Here is a 16,832-nt window from a genome sequence, read left to right as displayed (position 1 = left end):
ATGGAGCATCACATGGGCTCACGTGTGAAAAGGAAGGCTTTGCACTGAGCCTGATGGCCACAAGCACCTCCCAGCTCCTGTCCTGCAGCCACGTGGTGCTTTGGAGCTGGACCTCTTCTACACTGCAATTCTGGACCATCACCATAAGTCTTCTTGTTTGCCCTCCAGAGAGAGGAAACCAAACCCAAGGTTACAAAGGAAAGCCAGTGGTTTGCAGATCACATCAGGAAGCTTCCAGAGTACCGTGTCATCTCAGCTCACATAACATCCAGAACAGATGGCAGCAGTACCTGCAATCCCTGCGATTTCCAACTCTGCCCTCAGGCACTTTGACACAAAGGCTCATTCCACAAACCCCAATTTGCACCTTCAGCTGCCACCAAAGCCCACCAACACCCAATGGTGTTGGTCTGCAGCCGATCCCAAAATGATGCTCCTATGGGATGCAGGGGACTGGAGCACCTCCCCTACAAAGACAGGCTGAGGGAGCTGGGCTTGTTCAGCATGGAGAAAAGAAGGCTGTGGGGTGAATCATTGCAGCCTTCAGTACCTAAAGGGAGCCTACAAACAGGAGGGGAATCAACTCTTGGAAAGGGTGGATAACAGCAGGACAAGGGGAAATGGTTGGAAGTTGAGGGAGGGAAGTTTTAGGCTGGATGTCAGGGGGAAATTCTTTACAGAGAGAGTGGTGAGGTGCTGAACAGCTGCCCAGAGAGGCTGTGGATGCCCCGTCCATCCCTGGAGGTGTTCAAGGCCAGGTTGGATGGGGCCCTGGGCAGCCTGGGCTGGTGTGAAATGTGGAGGTTGGTGGCCCTGCATGTGGCAGGGAGTTGGAGCTTCGTGATCCTTGAGGTCCCTTCCAACCCTGGCCATTCTGTGATTCTGTGGAGGGACACAGTGGCCACAGGCTGCTGGTTGGACTGGGTGATCCTAAAGCCCTTCTCCAACAGCAATGGTTATATGACCTCTCTGCATGCCCTCATGGCAGAATCCCAGCCTGGTTTACTTTGAGGCTCTTCCCACCTCAAAGCACAACAGAAAAAAGTGGTGTCCTCCCAAGAGGAGCCCGAGAGACATCAATGGCTCCCATAGCAACCAGGCAGGGAACGGCCACAACTGCTGCAATTAGGGCTGATTGCAATGATTTCCCATTCCCTCCAGGTCAGTGGGCTGGAGAACGCTGGGCCAGATGCAGGGCTCCCAGTAACAGCATCTGTCAGGCCAGTCTGATCATTCCCAGCCTTCCTCCCAGTCCATCACTGATATGACAGGGGTTGGACACACATCCTGCTGACTGATGTTTCGTTTGGAGCTTTTTGTTTCACTTATTGCCTATCCTTTCACCATGAAACCTCCAAGTGCAGCTCTGATTCCTGCAGAAGAGGTGTCCTGATGGTGTCTGACAGAAGCTCGTGTGTGTGTAAAGTGAAAACCCCACACTTTTACATGATGAAAAGAAAGAAGCAAAAGGAAGCAGATGTCAGCATCTGTGGTGCAAAGAGAGAAAGGAGCAATGGGATGGCCATGAACAACATGGCAGGGGGAGCCCCCAGGTCAGCCCTCACTGTCCATGGCACTGTGAGGGGACCACACTTCATGGAATGGAAGGAGACACTCCAGGCAAGCAGACATGCACCAACTGCTTCTTCTGCAGGATTTAATCCCATTAAAAGGTAATGTCAGAACACACTTGGCCTTTGAAGCCCAACGACAAGGCAATAAATCACACAAAATGCAACCATCACCACAGATCTAAGAGGAAAGGCCATTCCCTGAAAGTACCATCCATCTGTCTCAGAGCACTTTCAGCGCAGCCCTACAGCACTTAGAGATCAAACTGAGATGCAAGGCTTGAACAAGAGAAGGAGGACAGAATGTAGCTGCAGCACCAAGCCAGGAGGCAGCAGCTCCTTCACCACCTGGATGCCCAGAAGGGCAGGGTTACCTCTAATGGCCGTGCAGTCACAGGAACATGTACACAAACAGCACTGAGAAATGTCTTTCTTGAAGCCACAGAACCTTTCTGCCACCTGAAACAAAACCACTGTAGGACTGGGGCAATAGCTGCTTTCACTTGAACCCAAATTCATCCTCTACAACTCAGCACAACCAGCAGCACACTGCCCAACAACGAGCAGAACAGTTTCCAGTCTCAGCTATGTCCTCCCCATCAGCAGCTCCCTCTGATGCCACTCGGCCCCTTCTGCTCCTTCCACATTTCCAGCAGTGAGTGTGCACCACTGGGGGCACCAATTCACACCGCAGCACAGCAAAGGAACCCTTCCCTGCTGAAATCATCCCCAGCCTTAACACAGACATCCCAGCACTGAGCAAAACTTCATCGTCAGGCACCTCAAGCTGAAGCAGTCATTCCTATCAGCAGGGCAGACAATGTTCTCTCCTCATCGCTACTGAGTGCTTTAAACTGCCTTTAAGTGTGCAATTAATGACATTACTTGTCAGGGATCACTTTGCAAACCCCCCCACCTCCACCCCTCCGCTCAGCTCCTGCACACCTCCAACCTTTTTTATTTCCTTCAACTTTGTGCATTGCTCCTCCTTACCCTGTTCCTGGAGATGCTCAGGTTGACACCACGAACACCCCTGCAGGAGGCACGCACCACAGAACAGGACAAAGCAAGACCAGATATAAGGAAAGGAGCTGGAACTGCTTGGGGAACCAATGCTGGGTGCTGCCTGCTGGCTTTGCCACAGCCCCAAATGAAATTGAGGCCCTTTCCTCCACCCTCCCCCTGCAGCTACACATCACCTACATTCAGAGGCAGCCGTTCTTCATGCATTGTCCAGCTCTCTGTTCTCTCCCCTCTCTTCACGCAAGGCTGGTGGTGATGGGTCAATGGCTGGACTTGGTGATCCTAATGGTCCTCATAGAATGGCTTGGTTTGGAAGGGACCCCAAGGATCACCAGGTCCCAACCCACTGCCAAACAGGGCCACCAACCTACAGATCTGGGTCTGGACCTGGCTGCTCAGGGCCCCATCCAACCTGGTTTTGGTCTTTCCCAACCGGAACGACTCTATGAGTCTATGACTGCAGGAGGCTCCCTGTGCACTGCAAACCTTTTCTCCAGGAACAACTCCAGAAATCCCTCCCCAGATAATTTCTTTTATCATTCTCCCACGGCTGCCAGGAACGTCCCTCCCAGTGTCAGCCATGCACCACATAAGCACTGCCCAGCAGCACGCCCTATGGCAACTCACTCTCCTCCTCTCCCTTCTTTTTTCCCTCATGTTTCTTCACTGACACCTCAAAGCACGAGGAAATCCCACATCCCCTCTAATATCAGTGAGAGAAGGAGATCAAAAGGCAAAAAAAAAAAACCAAACAATACGAAATGCCACCATCAGCACCCAGGGCTGTGTGTGTGATAGGAAGATGCCCACCCCCAAACCATGGGCGCATGGAGCTGGGGCAGAAAGACAAGGCACAGCTGGGAGAGATGCCACGAGTGAGGAATGTGGGATTTCTGCTTTTAAGCCACATTTACAACTCTAATTCTCTGCAGGTGCAATCATAACAAGTTGTAATTACTTACAATTACAAACATGGGAGTAGAAGATATTCAGTTGGAAGAAGAAAGGGCTGTGATGACAAAATTTTAAGTATTTCATGATCCTTGACAAAGGAAGAGCCCTTTTCATAGCAGCTCTGGCCTGGAGGAGGCACTTCCTAGCACAGACTGCTTTTTTATCTCAGAAGCCAGTCTCAAACAAAGCACACTGAAGAAAGCCTGCACCCCAAGCACTGCTCACACAGTTCCCCCAGCCATGAACACCCCATAGGCTCTCACCATCTGCACTATTTTTGGGTGTAGGCTCAACGAGACACACAACACTGTGCAATGACAGCTCTGAAACGTGTTCTCACTCCAGCCCTTCCAAGAGCCAGCATTAAAAATGAAATTTCAAGCTTAACTGGATCACTTTCACCTCCTGTAATCAACACTCCCCCTCTCCTGTGCTGCCCCAGGGGGGAGCAGCCATACAGCTCTGACCTGCAGCACACAGCAAGTGTGAATGGGCAGCAGTGAGAAAACGAATGCATGGAGCTGCTCAATGCAATGGGGGCTGTGCATCTCCCAGCCAGCACCATAAAACAGAGCTGCACTACATGTAATGCTCCTCCTGGCTGGAGCTGCTGTCCCTCTCCAAATGCAGCACCTCTGCATGCAGCTTACCAGGGCAGTATGCATCCACGTCCAGTTTCTGTGCTGAAGAGAGTGTTGGTGAGCCAAGCTCGGACTCGGGGATGCGAGGGCTCTCAACAAACTTTGCTTTCCTCAGAGGGGCTAAGGAGAAGGAGGGGGAGAGAGACAGAGGGCTCATGAGTAAGGGAAACAGCGAGCAACAGATGGAAGCACTTAATGAAGCACTTAATGACACTGTCAGACTCAGATCAGGTTACCCCCACCATCACCCCCCCCTTTTTTTTTTTTTCCTTTTCTGCTGAAAAAAAAAAAAGCATTATCTGCATTCTTTACAAAGGAGATGGCTCTGATTCAGACTTAAGGCTGCAGCCTTCAGAGTACGCGGGGCTGCAGCAGCTCCTGATGCTCCCAAGCACTTCCCTTTTTCCTTCCCACTTCAACCCATCTTTTATAGGAAGCAAACAGGACTGCACTCTGCCATGCAAAGGGCTGAGATGGCACAGAGGGATGCAGAGCCTGCTGGGGTTTCAGGTATTTAACTCCAAAACACTGAAATGAATACACAAATTCTGTGTTCAGTGACTGCTTCCTCCGCAGAGCAATGAAAATAAACCCATTTTGAAGCACTGCAAATGTCTGATCCCACAGGTGCTGCACTCCCCGTGGATGATCAGATGGAAACCAACGCTGCCCAGAAAGAAAGGACCCCAGTGCTTCACTTTCACCCTTGCAAATCCAGAAATGATTCAAAGGAATGAAAGGAAGAGCTGGGAAAGGCGAAGCGCCCCGGAGCAAAACAGCACCAGCATCACACAAACAGCACTGAGCTCTGAGATCCAGTCACAAAGTGCTGTGCCCCTTTTGCTGGTAGTGAAGCAATGATTTCTAAAACGCCTTCAGCACCGAGTTTTTCAATGGGTTTTTCTGCCAGACCGGAGAAACAGAACTGGGCTGTAAGCTGTGTGCAGGTGACGGCGCTGCGCTTCCCAGCTGCGCTCACTGCCCATTGAAGTGAAAGGCCAACTTGAAAAGCTGCTCTCCCAAATCCTGCCTGCACCGCTCAGCCTGACGGCCCTCCTGTGCACCTCTCACATCACAGTCCTCCTGCCCTGATCACCAAAAATGGGGCTGAACCTCGGGATGGGCTTTGCTCTCATGCACCTCCCGTGGTACAAGCTAACAGCCAGGTGCTGTATAAATGCAGTGGTAGCAGAGGGATTGCTGCCCGGGCCAGAAAGGTGTTGGGAACCATCATTCTGCTCAGAGCCACGTGCTAATATTTCACGTGAAGCTGCAGTTCTGCCAACGGGGAGAACTGCCTTACTGCAGCCTCACCAGCAGTCATCCTTGTAACTGGAATAGCACGTCCTTGTTTCATTGTTCCAGGCTCACGTCAGAGCCACAGACCTCTGCTGTGCCAACCAAGCGATGTTCCACTGAAAAGCTCTTCTCACAGTTGGAGATGTTAATAACCACAACTGGGTTGGCACTGAAGGTTCTGTGCTACAGCTGAGGTACAAACCCAAAGAGTTTGCTGACATCCTGAACACCCCCCCCCCCCATGAGCACAGCAAAACCTTATGACCAAAATGACACCATCAGTGCTCGCGACGCAGCATAAACCTGAGCAAAGCAGAGAGAAGTGATGTGCAGCATTCCACACCTCCACCTGCTGGGGCTGATCCTTCACAGAGACACAGAACTGCAGGGGTTGGAAGGAACCTCCTGAGCTCAGTGAGTCCAACCCCCCCCCTAAAGCAGGCTCCCTGCAGCTGGCTGCACAGGTTGGCATCCAGGTGGGTCTGGAATATCTCCAGAGAAGGAGACCCCACCACGTCCCTGGGCAGCCCATCCCAGTGCTCCATCACCCTCATCACTCTTGAAGTTCTTTTGCATATTGGTGCAGAACATCCTATGCTCCAGTTTGTGGCCATTTCCCCTTGTTCTGTCTTCACGGACTGTTCTTGGCCATGTCCCTTTGACTCTCACACATAAGATATTTGTAAACATTTAAATAAGATTCCTTCTCAGTCTTCTTTTCTGATGGCTGAACAGCCCCAGGTCGCTCAGCCTTTCCTTACAGGGAGATGCTCCAGGCCCTCCATCATCTTTGTGCCCTCTGCTGGTCTCTCTCCAGGAGATCCCTGTCTGTTTTGTACTGGGGAGCCCAGAACTGGATGCAGTACTCCAGGTGAGGCCTGACCAGGGCAGAGCAGAGGGGAAGATCCATTGCCCTGCTGGTCACACTCCCTTTCATGCACCCCAAGATCCCATTGGCCTTCTTGGCCACCAGGGCACACTGCTGGCTCATGGCCAACCCGTCACCCACCAGGACCCCCAGGTCCTCCTCCGCAGAGCTCCTCTCCAGCAGCTCGTGTCCAACTGCACTGATATGTGCCCTCTGAGCTCAGACAGCTCTCAGCCCACCTCTCTGTCCTCTCATCTACCCCACCTACTTCCTTACCAGGATTCTGTGGGATATGGTACCAAAAGCCTTGCTGAAGTCAAGGCAGACAACATCCAGCCAACACTGCGTGTGCAGGCTGCAGGACAGCCCTGTTCCCAAGGACCCAATGACACACATAACACTGCATCATACAGGAATGGCCTCGCTGCTGCTGCAGAACCTCCATGAGAAGAGCAAGAGAAGTTATTCATAGCAATACACCAGAACAAAACCCCAAACCCTTCCTTCGGTGCAAACAAAATCTTGCTTGACTTTGAGAGGATTTTTTCCTCCTCAAGGGAAGTGATGGCCATTCCAGGACAGGAATTCACCACATAATGCAAAACCATCACAGGGCGAGCAGTTGCAAGCTTAATAAGTTGCTTTACTGATGAACTTTGTGCAGCAATGGGCTGCCCTCCACCAGGGCAATGATTTCCTGCTTCCTCCTCTTGGCACAGCAATTCTCCCCAGTATTCACAAAGCCACCAAACATCACACCATCACCCTCGACCAGTGTCCAGAACAGCAAGGTGTGAACTGAACAGCACACAAAACCAAAGATGGACTTGGGACAAAAGCAGAGATCTGGAATGAAGCTACCAAATAAAAACAGAACAAAACCAGCATGACTGTATTCCTTCCGAATAATCATTTGATCTCCATCAGCACTGTGCTCTGCTTCAGCTTGCTGAGCACTCTAATTCTCCTGCATTCTCTCTATCATGTAATTTATAGATGAGCTAGCATTCTAATTAAAAAAAAAAAACGGTTTTCTTTATATTAAAAGGCACCGAGAAAAGGAAATTACCATGGATCACCAAAAGGCTTCATTGACTAAGCTCAGTTTTGCTCTGACAGGAACAATTCACATAGACAAGAGCTCTGAGCATCGCATGAACAAAGCGCTGCGGGTTTCAGAGGATCTGCACTAATTAAGTCTGCACTCTGATGACGCTTTGCACACCTCCATGCATTCATCCCACAGCAGCACGCTGCTTCCAGCACAGGTGAGGGACAGTGAAGGACCACCACGAGTGATGGAAAACGGAGAGCTGCAAACCCCTGCTACCAACGCAGGTGAAGAGGAGCTGAATTTTGCACGTGGATATGTCAGAGCTGTATTATCCCATACATTATGTATGGTGGAAAGCATTCCCTCAAATGCACACGCTCTCTCCAAAAACAACCTGCCCAAAGGAGGCCGTGATGAGCACAGGCAGAGCAGCCCCCTGGAGAGCAAATTTCCACAAGGTGCATTCTTGGACTGCCCCCAGTATGGGCTCCTCTGCTCTCAGCTCCTGGTTCTGCTGATGGACAGATCAGAGGAAGGGGAAAGCAGGCAGCACGTGCTTCCTTCTGCTATGGCATGAATAAAGCAGCCAGCAGTAACCAGCACTGCAGGGGGGGTTGAGAGGGAACTTAGAGATCAGCCAGGTTTTAAAAAGTCTGACTTAAAATAATGAAATGACAGGGTAACATCATCCTTCTGTTTTATGGAGAGGAGAGGGAAGAGGGAAGGAAAAGAAGGAGGGGAAGGAAAAGAAGGAGGGGAAGGGAGGACAGGGAAGGGAGGAAGGTCAGGCTGGACCATGCTCTGAGCACCTGATGGAGCCGTAGATGTCCCTGTTCAATGCAGAGGAGTGAGATAAGATGACCTGTAAAGGTCCCTTCCAACTCAAAAGGTGCTATGATTCTATGAAAGGATCCTTCTTCCCCTGTTGATAAATTTATTTCCAACGTGGACTAGCAAAAAAAGTCTTTATCTCCACAGGGGAAACAGATTTGAGCAGCAGCATCTCATGCACCAACACTGCAGGAGCGGACGGCGCTTTCATCTTCCCATCCAAACCCAGGAGGTCGGGTTCTGAGGCTCAGAGCTGTGTTGCAGCAGCAGTTCTCCACGTCATCTCCCATCTAAAATTCTCCTCCTCAGTATCTTCTGAATCAGCTCTGAGTACAAATTCCATGCGTGTTCCCTGCGGCACTCAGATGGAGGAGGAAAGATGAGGAAGAAGCCAGCACCGCTCACTTCAGCTTCCCAAACAGAGGCCTGCAGACATCCCTATAGCTTCGGTGCTGCTTCAGACTCCTGTTAAACTACAGAAACAATGGATGAAGACCTGGGGCTCCGGGATGCAATCACGCCGTCAGCATTTTCGGCCCACGTACGTTCTGCTCAAAAACCCACGGAATCCTGTGAATGGCAGAAACGGGAGCAGCTCTGCTGCAGAAACGTTCCTCACCTCCCTCCTCCCCTTTCCCGACAGCTTTGCTTCATTAAAAGTTAGATTTAAAACAGATGAGAGCACAGCACTCACTGAGACGTGGTGCTGCCGTTCAGCCCCTGGCAGCTCTCAGCAGCCTGGGGGCCAAAAATGAGCACAGCTGTCCAAGGTGACCTGGATACAAAGCAAAGGGAGTTTGTTCCAAAGAAAGAAGCGAAGCATTCGGTCCCTGTGATCAAACGAAGGGTAATGCCATTAAATTGCTGTTTGGAGGAAAGCAGCATGCCTGTTATCCTGAGCTAAAGGATGAACTGTGGATGCACAGTGCTTGGATTTCCAGATCAGTTTCCGCAGGAGAAATCAGGAGCAAACAGACCAGGAACTGAAGGAAACACGTTTTCCTCTCCTGTGTAGGAAGCTGCTGTAGGACAGGGCTGAGGAGGAACAAAGAAAGGAAAACCTAATTCCCAGCTTTCCTTGGGACGTGAACGTCCTCCAAACAGATTCCCTTCCTCCTTCCAAGGCTGTGTGTCACTGCACTGCCCCAGCAATGCACTTCTGCTTTAGCATTTGGGGCTTCCATCACACACATTGATCAGGTTGGGCTGTGGGAAGCGAATGGAGCACTGAACAGAGCTTCACTCACCTCAGGGCACTGCAGGAAAGCAATACTGAACATTCCATTGGTGATTTCTCCCAGAGAAAGGTGCACGTGTAGCACGACTGCTTCCAACAGCAGAGCGAGCTGCACAGAGTGTGTGATCCTCTGGTTTTTTGCACGGCTCTTCTTTCCATTCCCATTTACATGGAGAACTGCTGACATGAATACAGGATCTGGCAAGTCAGTGTGATGCTGTATCATAAAAGGATAGAATGGCCTGGGTTGAAAAGGAGCACAATGATCACCTGGTTCCAACCCCCTGTTATGTGCAGGTCACCAACCAGCAGCCCAGGCTGCCCAGAGCCACATCCAGCCTGGCCTTGGATGCCTGCAGGGATGGGGCATCCACAGCCTCCTTGGGCAACCTGTTCCAGTGCCTCACCACCCTCTGGCTGAAAAACTTCCTCCTCATATCCAACCTAAACCTCCCCTGTCTCACTTTAAAACCATTCCCCTTGTCCTATCACCATCCACCCTCATAAGCAGCCGTTTCCCTCCTGTTTATACACTCCATTCAAGCACTGGAAGGCCACAATGAGGTCTCCTGGAGCCTTCTCTTCTCCAAGCTAAACAATCCCAGTTCCCTCAGCCTTTCCTCATAGCAGAGCTGCTCCAGCCCTCTGACCATCTCACTGCCCTCCTCTGGACCCGCTCCAAGAGCTCCACAACCTTCCTGTGCTGGGGGCTCCAAACCTGGATGCAGTGCTGCAGGTGGGGTCTCACAAGAGCTGAGCAGAGGGGGACGATCACCTCCCTGTCCCTGCTGGCCACCCCTTTTCAAGCAGCCACCCAGCTCTTAATCCATCCAACAGCCTCACATCCATACCTCCCCAGTTCAGAGAGAAGTCCTGCAAGGGGTCTGAAGGACAGCAACCAAAGGGAATTATCCACTCTAGACACAGAAGTGAGAAAGCACAACTAATTATGTGTTATTTAAATATTTCATGACAGGCTGAGGATGATCAAAGGGATGCATCCAGTTATACAGCCAGATTTGCACAGATGTGGCAAGGCCAAGGCTGGGAGCAAAGCATTAATGAACCCCAATTCATTCCCACTGCCCATCCCTGCCAACACATGGGGTGAAGATATCTGAGCATCCCAAGGCCACAGAGCCCTGGGCTGCAGCACAGAGCTGCTCAGCAAACAGGACTGCACAGGGATGGGCTGATAGAAAGTACAATGGAGTGGAAATATGCAACAGGTGAAGTGATTTAAATTTATGGATGTGCCAGTCATTCGAATGTTTGCTATGCTAAAACTAAGGCAGTTGGTTTGGGTGATAAAGGCAGGCCTTTAATTACAGCAGCTTGCACACACAGCTGTGCAGCTGATAGCAAACAATTTTGGATCCACGTTTCTTTGTTGGCAGCAGCTACAGGGATTGCTCTATCCCCAAAAAACTCCTCACCTTGGTGTTTACCAACACAGAAAAGTGAGCAAAATCCAATGCAGAAGCTCCCAGGACTCCGAGCCAACACCAGAACCCCATGAAAGCAGCAGCTCCTGCATCCTGCTGCTCTCTGTGCACAGTGCAGCATCCTGGTGTCACCCACAGCAACACCCCGTGCTCCCACTGAGCCATCAGAACACAGAATTGCCCATCATAAATCACCTACAGGTGGGGATTTGGGGATGGAAAAGGTTCCTCATTTCCTCCTGAAGCTAATCTGCCCTTGCATCTGTGATAGCCATGCTGCATGCTAAGCATGCTTGATGCAACCATGAAAGCAGAACTTTAAATGTGGGCACATAAATGTGTCCCTGCCTATAGCAAAGGGGTTGGAAAGAAATGACCTTAAAGGTCCCTTCCAACCCAAACCATTCCATGATTCTATGATAAATAAATCAAATGTGCAATGTTTAGGTGATTACTGCATAGCAGAGCTGGGTACCTGGCCATCAGCAAGCATATTTCATCACAGCAACCTATTTATACACACACAAATGCCTTCTAACAGATATGGTACAAGACAAAAGCAAGTCCATATGTGCTGCAAAGCAATCCCCTTTCCTGGAAGACAACGTGGAGTTATTCTCATCCCCTTATGCAACCTGCCTGCGTGTGATGTGGGTGGCTGGAATCTGCCTGCTCCGGAGCAGCCCCAGTGGGCACTGAGCTGCATCCCTGCTGCTGTGCCAAGGAAAGCTTTGTGGGATGCTTTAATCCAGCCCCAAATTCCCAGCCCACTTCCACGCCTCTGCCTGAACAACCTGGCTGAGGCAGGAACACGATTCTGGAGCTCAGATTGGGAGGATGGAGGGGGGTGGGCACACGGCAGGGATGGGCTGGCAGCTGGAATGGATGATCTCACAGGTCTTCTCCAACCTCAACGGCTGCATGGCTCTATGATAAGAGACGACCACATTTAGAACTGACCATCAATGGGCTGCAGGGATGTCAGGCAGCCACCAGCAGCCCCTCCATATGGGGAGGGACACAGAGCAGACCCCATGGATCCCAAGGGACACGAGGATTTCTACAGCAGACATCCCCAACGTGTGTCAAGAAGCACTTGGTTACAACACAACCCCTTTTGGGAACCTAAACATCTGGTTTAATAAAGACAAAGATGTATAACCGAGTCTATGCTGGGAATCTTAACCAGAGAGGTGGGGGGGATCCCATCCATGCAGACCCCAAGGTGAGGCTGGGGGGCTCAGAGCTGTGGATATCCCTGCTCAGTGCAGGGCAGCTGAACCAGAGGACTTTAAAGGTCCACTGCACCTATTCTACAATTCTACGAACTCAGGATCTCTCCTTCCCCCCAGTCTGGTCAAAATATGACGTCCAATTAGTGGGAGTTCATTTGTTTTCCCATCCCATTTCACTGTGCAACGAGCTGATATTTTAAGGCCACTTCTTTGGATTACTAAAAAAGCCGACGCCGAAATAAGAAAGCAGCTGGTTTCAGAACGCAGGCACACGCATCATCTGCTGGGAGAAACTCATCACGAGCTGCATCCTGGTAACAAGCACGGTGCTATTTCTTGGCTGAGTGCACAGGAGAGGGACGGGTTACACTATTTGCTATTCTGAGGTACGCAGACCGTTTGCCAAAGGTTTACGGCACAGCAGATATAGGGGATGCCTCATCTGGAGTCCTGCATCCAGGTGTGGGGATCCCAATACAGGAGGGATGTGAGCTGATGGAGAGGGTCCAGAGGAGGGCCACAAAGATGAGCAGAGCTGGAGCACCTCCTCTACCAGGACAGGCTGAGGGAGCTGGGCTGTGGATGCTCCAACCCTGGAGGTGTTCAGGACCAGGCTGGATGGGGCTTTGGGCAGACTGGGTGAGTGGCAAACCTGAAGGTTGCTGGCTCTCCTGGGGAGCGCTGCAGGAGTGGGCAGCCTGGTCCAACCCCACAGCACCTCCTCCAATCTGATCACACATCCTCACTCCCCACAGCACCTCCTCCAGCCAGAGGAACCTCACTGCTACGCCTGGAAATTCCCACCCGTAGAAGCACAGCGATAACAGATGCTCCATTTTGTGCAGCACTGGTGTGAGATGAGGACAGGCTCTGAGCTCCGGAGCAGGCAGGGCAGCTCAGGGCAATGGATGTGTTAAATGTTACTGCACCGAGTATCAGCCTTCCCCCTCAGTTCAGTCACACACAAAACACCCGGAACCAAAAGCCACCAGCACAGCAATGGTGTTACCCACACACTGCACCACACACTGCACACATGGCTCAGCCAGGAAAGGAAGAGTTGAGGTTGGATATGAGGAGGAAGTTTTTCAGCCAGGGGGTGGTGAGGCACTGGAACAGGTTGCCCAAGGAGGCTGTGGATGCCCCATCCCTGCAGGCATCCAAGGCCAGGCTGGATGTGGCTCTGGGCAGCCTGGGCTGCTGGTTGGCGACCTGCACACAGCAGGGGGTTGGAACCAGGTGATCCTTGTGGTCCTTTTCAACCCAGGCCATTCTATGATCCTATGATTCTATGAACCAGGAAGGTCCTGGCAGGCACAGGGGCAGGGCTGTGTGCACATTGTCACTTCTGCCCTGCTAACTCAGGAGGTGATTGCAGGCTCTTGGCTTGGAAAGGTGAGCTCACGCTGCTTTGTGACTTTCAGCAGTCCCTTCACATGCTATGTGTTCCCGTGCCCATTCCAGCTGTGCACACCCAGCTGGCTCCCACCTAACAGAGCCCCTGCCACAGCAAACCATGAGTCTGCACACGAGGGATGGATTCCTATGGACAAAACAGGAGCCCCCAGCCCAGCATGTACCACCCCAGGTTGGGATATGGGGCAGGATGAGAACACTGGGGCTGAAATCACAAGGAGATACAGCACACACACCTTCTGCCTCTCGCTCTGAGATGCAATTCAATTCTCCCTTCTGACATTATGTAAGGTGCCGGGTTGTGCTAAGCCTCCAGATTGCCATGGATGGAGACGGATTAGGGAAAATCAAGAGTTCTTTAATTAAAATGAAAAGAAAGTGAATGATGCATCTTGAGAAACACGGCACCCTGAAGCAGGCGGCACTGAACGCTGCTGGGCTCACCAGGAGCAGCCCTCCATCCCACCCACACTCCAACACCAACACAGCCCTTCCCGACCCATGCCAAGGTGCCAGAGCAACAGCTACAGAAAGCAACGGGGAAAAATGTGACCACACTGCAACCACAATGGTACCAAAACACCCAGGGATGACAGGAAGCGCAGCACCAGGTGCCATTCCACAAACCACACCATGCAAATGGTTACTGCTGTACCGGTGTTCCTCCCAGCAGCTCCAATTAAACACCTCATCATGATGCTGTTGCTCTAAAACCAAAAATACCATCCCTGATATCCCTGGCGAATTATTTTTCAGCCCGCTCCTCAGTAGATCTGTTCTACTTCAGCAATGCTGAGAAAGTGGAATGCTTTTCAGCGCACATTCGTTTTAGGTTTTGTCCATGCAATCCTTCTCATCTCCGTGAGCAGGAAACGAGCTCAGGGTTATGTAAAACTATTGCAACGACCAAAAGAAAAACACCCAAAGCAGCAAAACCTGCCCTTACATTACAAGCCACCTAATGGCTTCCATGCCAGCTCCAGGCACTCAACCCTCTTATTCTACATCGATTTTCTGCAGAGCTAAAGGAGACCAAGCAAAGCCTACCACAATTTCAATGCAAGTGTATGCAAGAGGAGTGGTGCCGACACTCACAGGGCTTTGTTTTCTCTCCCCAGCACCCACAAGCATGCAAAGCTGCAGCAGGAGGGCAGTGAGACCCAACAGAACAGCCCTGAGCCTGCAGCCCAGATCCACAGCCTGGACCCACAGACCAGACCCACAGCCTGGATCCACAGACCAGATCCATAGCCCAGACATGCAGCCCAGACCCACAGCCTGGACCCACAGACCAGACCCACAGCCTGGATCCACAGACCAGACCCACAGCCTGGACCCACAGCCAAGACCCTCGGTCTGGATCCATAGCCCAGACCCACAGTCCAGACCTGCAGATCAGACCCCCAGCCCAACTGCACAGCCCAGACCCGTAGCCTGGACTCACAGCCTGGAATTGCATATCAGATCCACAACCCAGACCTGTAGCCAGGACCCACAGATCAGATGCACAGCCCAGACTCACGGCCTGGACCCACAGTCCAGACCTGCAGCCCAGACTCACAGATCAGCCCCACATCCCAGCCCCACACAGCTCCATGCCATCAGCCCAGGGCTGCGGTGCAGCGACAGCTCCCTCTGCCCACAGCAACTCAGTGCCCCCCAGCTGCCCCCCATCACCTCTGCATCTTCGCCATCCCCACGGTGTGGGCTCCGAGGTGACGATTTCAGGAGAGCTCACAGCTCCCTCTCTTCATTAATCCTCTCGCTATTAAAGAGCCTTTCCTTCCTTCCTTCCTTCCTTCCTTCCAGAATGCTGCAGCAAACGTAGACTACATGCCTCCCTTGGGGGACAACTGAAGGATTTCTACACCCCTTCTCGTTCCGCCAGCATTTAATTTGCCCTTCTTTTTTTTTTTTTTTTTGAGCAAATTGTTGTAAGAAGAGGTGAAGGATGGCACAGCACCAACGATCCGCCGATGCTCCCGGAGTGAGACGAGGGGCAGCGATGCAGCCCAGGACTGGAGCCGATGAATGGTGCAGTGCTGCGGTTGGTATGGCAACGGAGAGGAAAAAAAAGCAGCCCCATATAAGGAGCTGTGACATGGATTCTGGGAACAATTTATACCAAGAGGCTGTCGGCCCTGGGATGCTTTAAAGCCGCAGCGTCCCCTTCTCGTCGTTTTGCAGCCGGCATTGTTTGGATGGAAGGAGATGCGTGCATGGGGAGCCTTGCACAGATTGCAGAGGAACGAGGTGGTTTTGCAGTGCTTTCCAAGCAGAACTGTCTGAAGGAATGATGAAGGGAATGGCACTGAGCTGACGGTGCCCCAAAGGAAGGCCTGAGCACCGCGCTGCACCAACCTGCAGCACCAGCACCACAATGGGGGCAGAGCATCCTCAGGTGCATGGTGCACTGAAAGGCAGCTCAGACACACAGCTGCCATAGTAAGCTGAGGCACAGCCGTGGTTTAGACCCCATGCTGCAGCACAGGGGGAAAAAAAACACTATTTCATGCTATTACCCATGGGAAAAGCACGTTATCTTGCACTACAGCCACATTATTTTATGCTGCTGTCAGTGTCTTTCACCCGATGCACGAACAGACAGCGCACTGCAAGCACAGGAGCTGCAGCTCCTGCACCGTGAGCTGATGAACAGGTTGCTCCCAAGGCCCTGCTCAGCAAGCACTATTTAAAGCCTTCAGAAACGCTCCCACTCGGAAAGAATTAAGTTTGCAACCTGTTACCCAACAGGAGAATTAAAAATAGCCGAGGACAGCGAGGAACAGAATTACCCCCGTGTGTGTAAATGGGAATGGCTCAGGACTGCACCCCAACACGCCCATCTCTGCAGCACCCAGAGATGCACAGCAGTGCTTTCTCTGGGATATGCAATGCATTGCCCTGTTTGCATTGCAGCCACAGTGCAGTGCTGTGTAACAGTGCTGTGCAGCAGGAGCAGCAACTTCCAAGTGCCAGCGTGCCTGCAGGCAAACCAGAATGGTCTGCACGCTCACCTGGGCTGCAAGCATTTTTGGGGTTGGTTTGGTGCTTTATTACTATCTTCTCAGGTACATTTCCCATTGGGCTTCCTAATAAAGCTGTCATTATAAAGAGAACAAATGCAGTGACAGAGGTTGCATGCACTGCTCCAAAGCATCCTCAGCCACTGCTGCCCCACTGCTACCAATGCAGGAGGGGGACAGAGCGCATCAATTATGCTCAGTGCTAATTCACCCCTTAGTGGAATGATGACCT

The 16,832-nt window shown here is 51.6% G+C and overlaps 1 protein-coding gene across 15 annotated transcripts in view; it reads right to left on the bottom strand.

Moving 5' to 3' along the window:
- Nucleotides 1-16,832, bottom strand: part of TANC2 (tetratricopeptide repeat, ankyrin repeat and coiled-coil containing 2) — a 182,286-nt gene that overhangs the window by 92,485 nt on the left and 72,969 nt on the right. For 10 of the 15 annotated variants that reach the window (XM_090125170.1, XM_090125169.1, XM_031600935.2 and 7 more), the window contains one exon: nucleotides 4,199-4,309. The exons of 4 other annotated variants lie outside the window; for them this stretch is intronic. In XM_090125170.1, the coding sequence (XP_089981296.1) occupies nucleotides 4,199-4,309 (111 nt within the window). Of the gene's footprint in view, nucleotides 1-4,198; nucleotides 4,310-15,251; nucleotides 16,195-16,832 lie in introns of those variants that run through there. One more of the 15 variants, XM_090125184.1, reaches the window with a different exon arrangement.

Source organism: Phasianus colchicus, chromosome 26 (assembly GCF_987193195.1).
Source record: "Phasianus colchicus chromosome 26, bPhaCol1.hap1.1, whole genome shotgun sequence".
Classification (NCBI taxonomy): domain Eukaryota; kingdom Metazoa; phylum Chordata; class Aves; order Galliformes; family Phasianidae; genus Phasianus; species Phasianus colchicus.
Note: the sequence above shows the minus strand (reverse complement) of the source record. Positions and strands in the feature narration are given on the sequence as shown.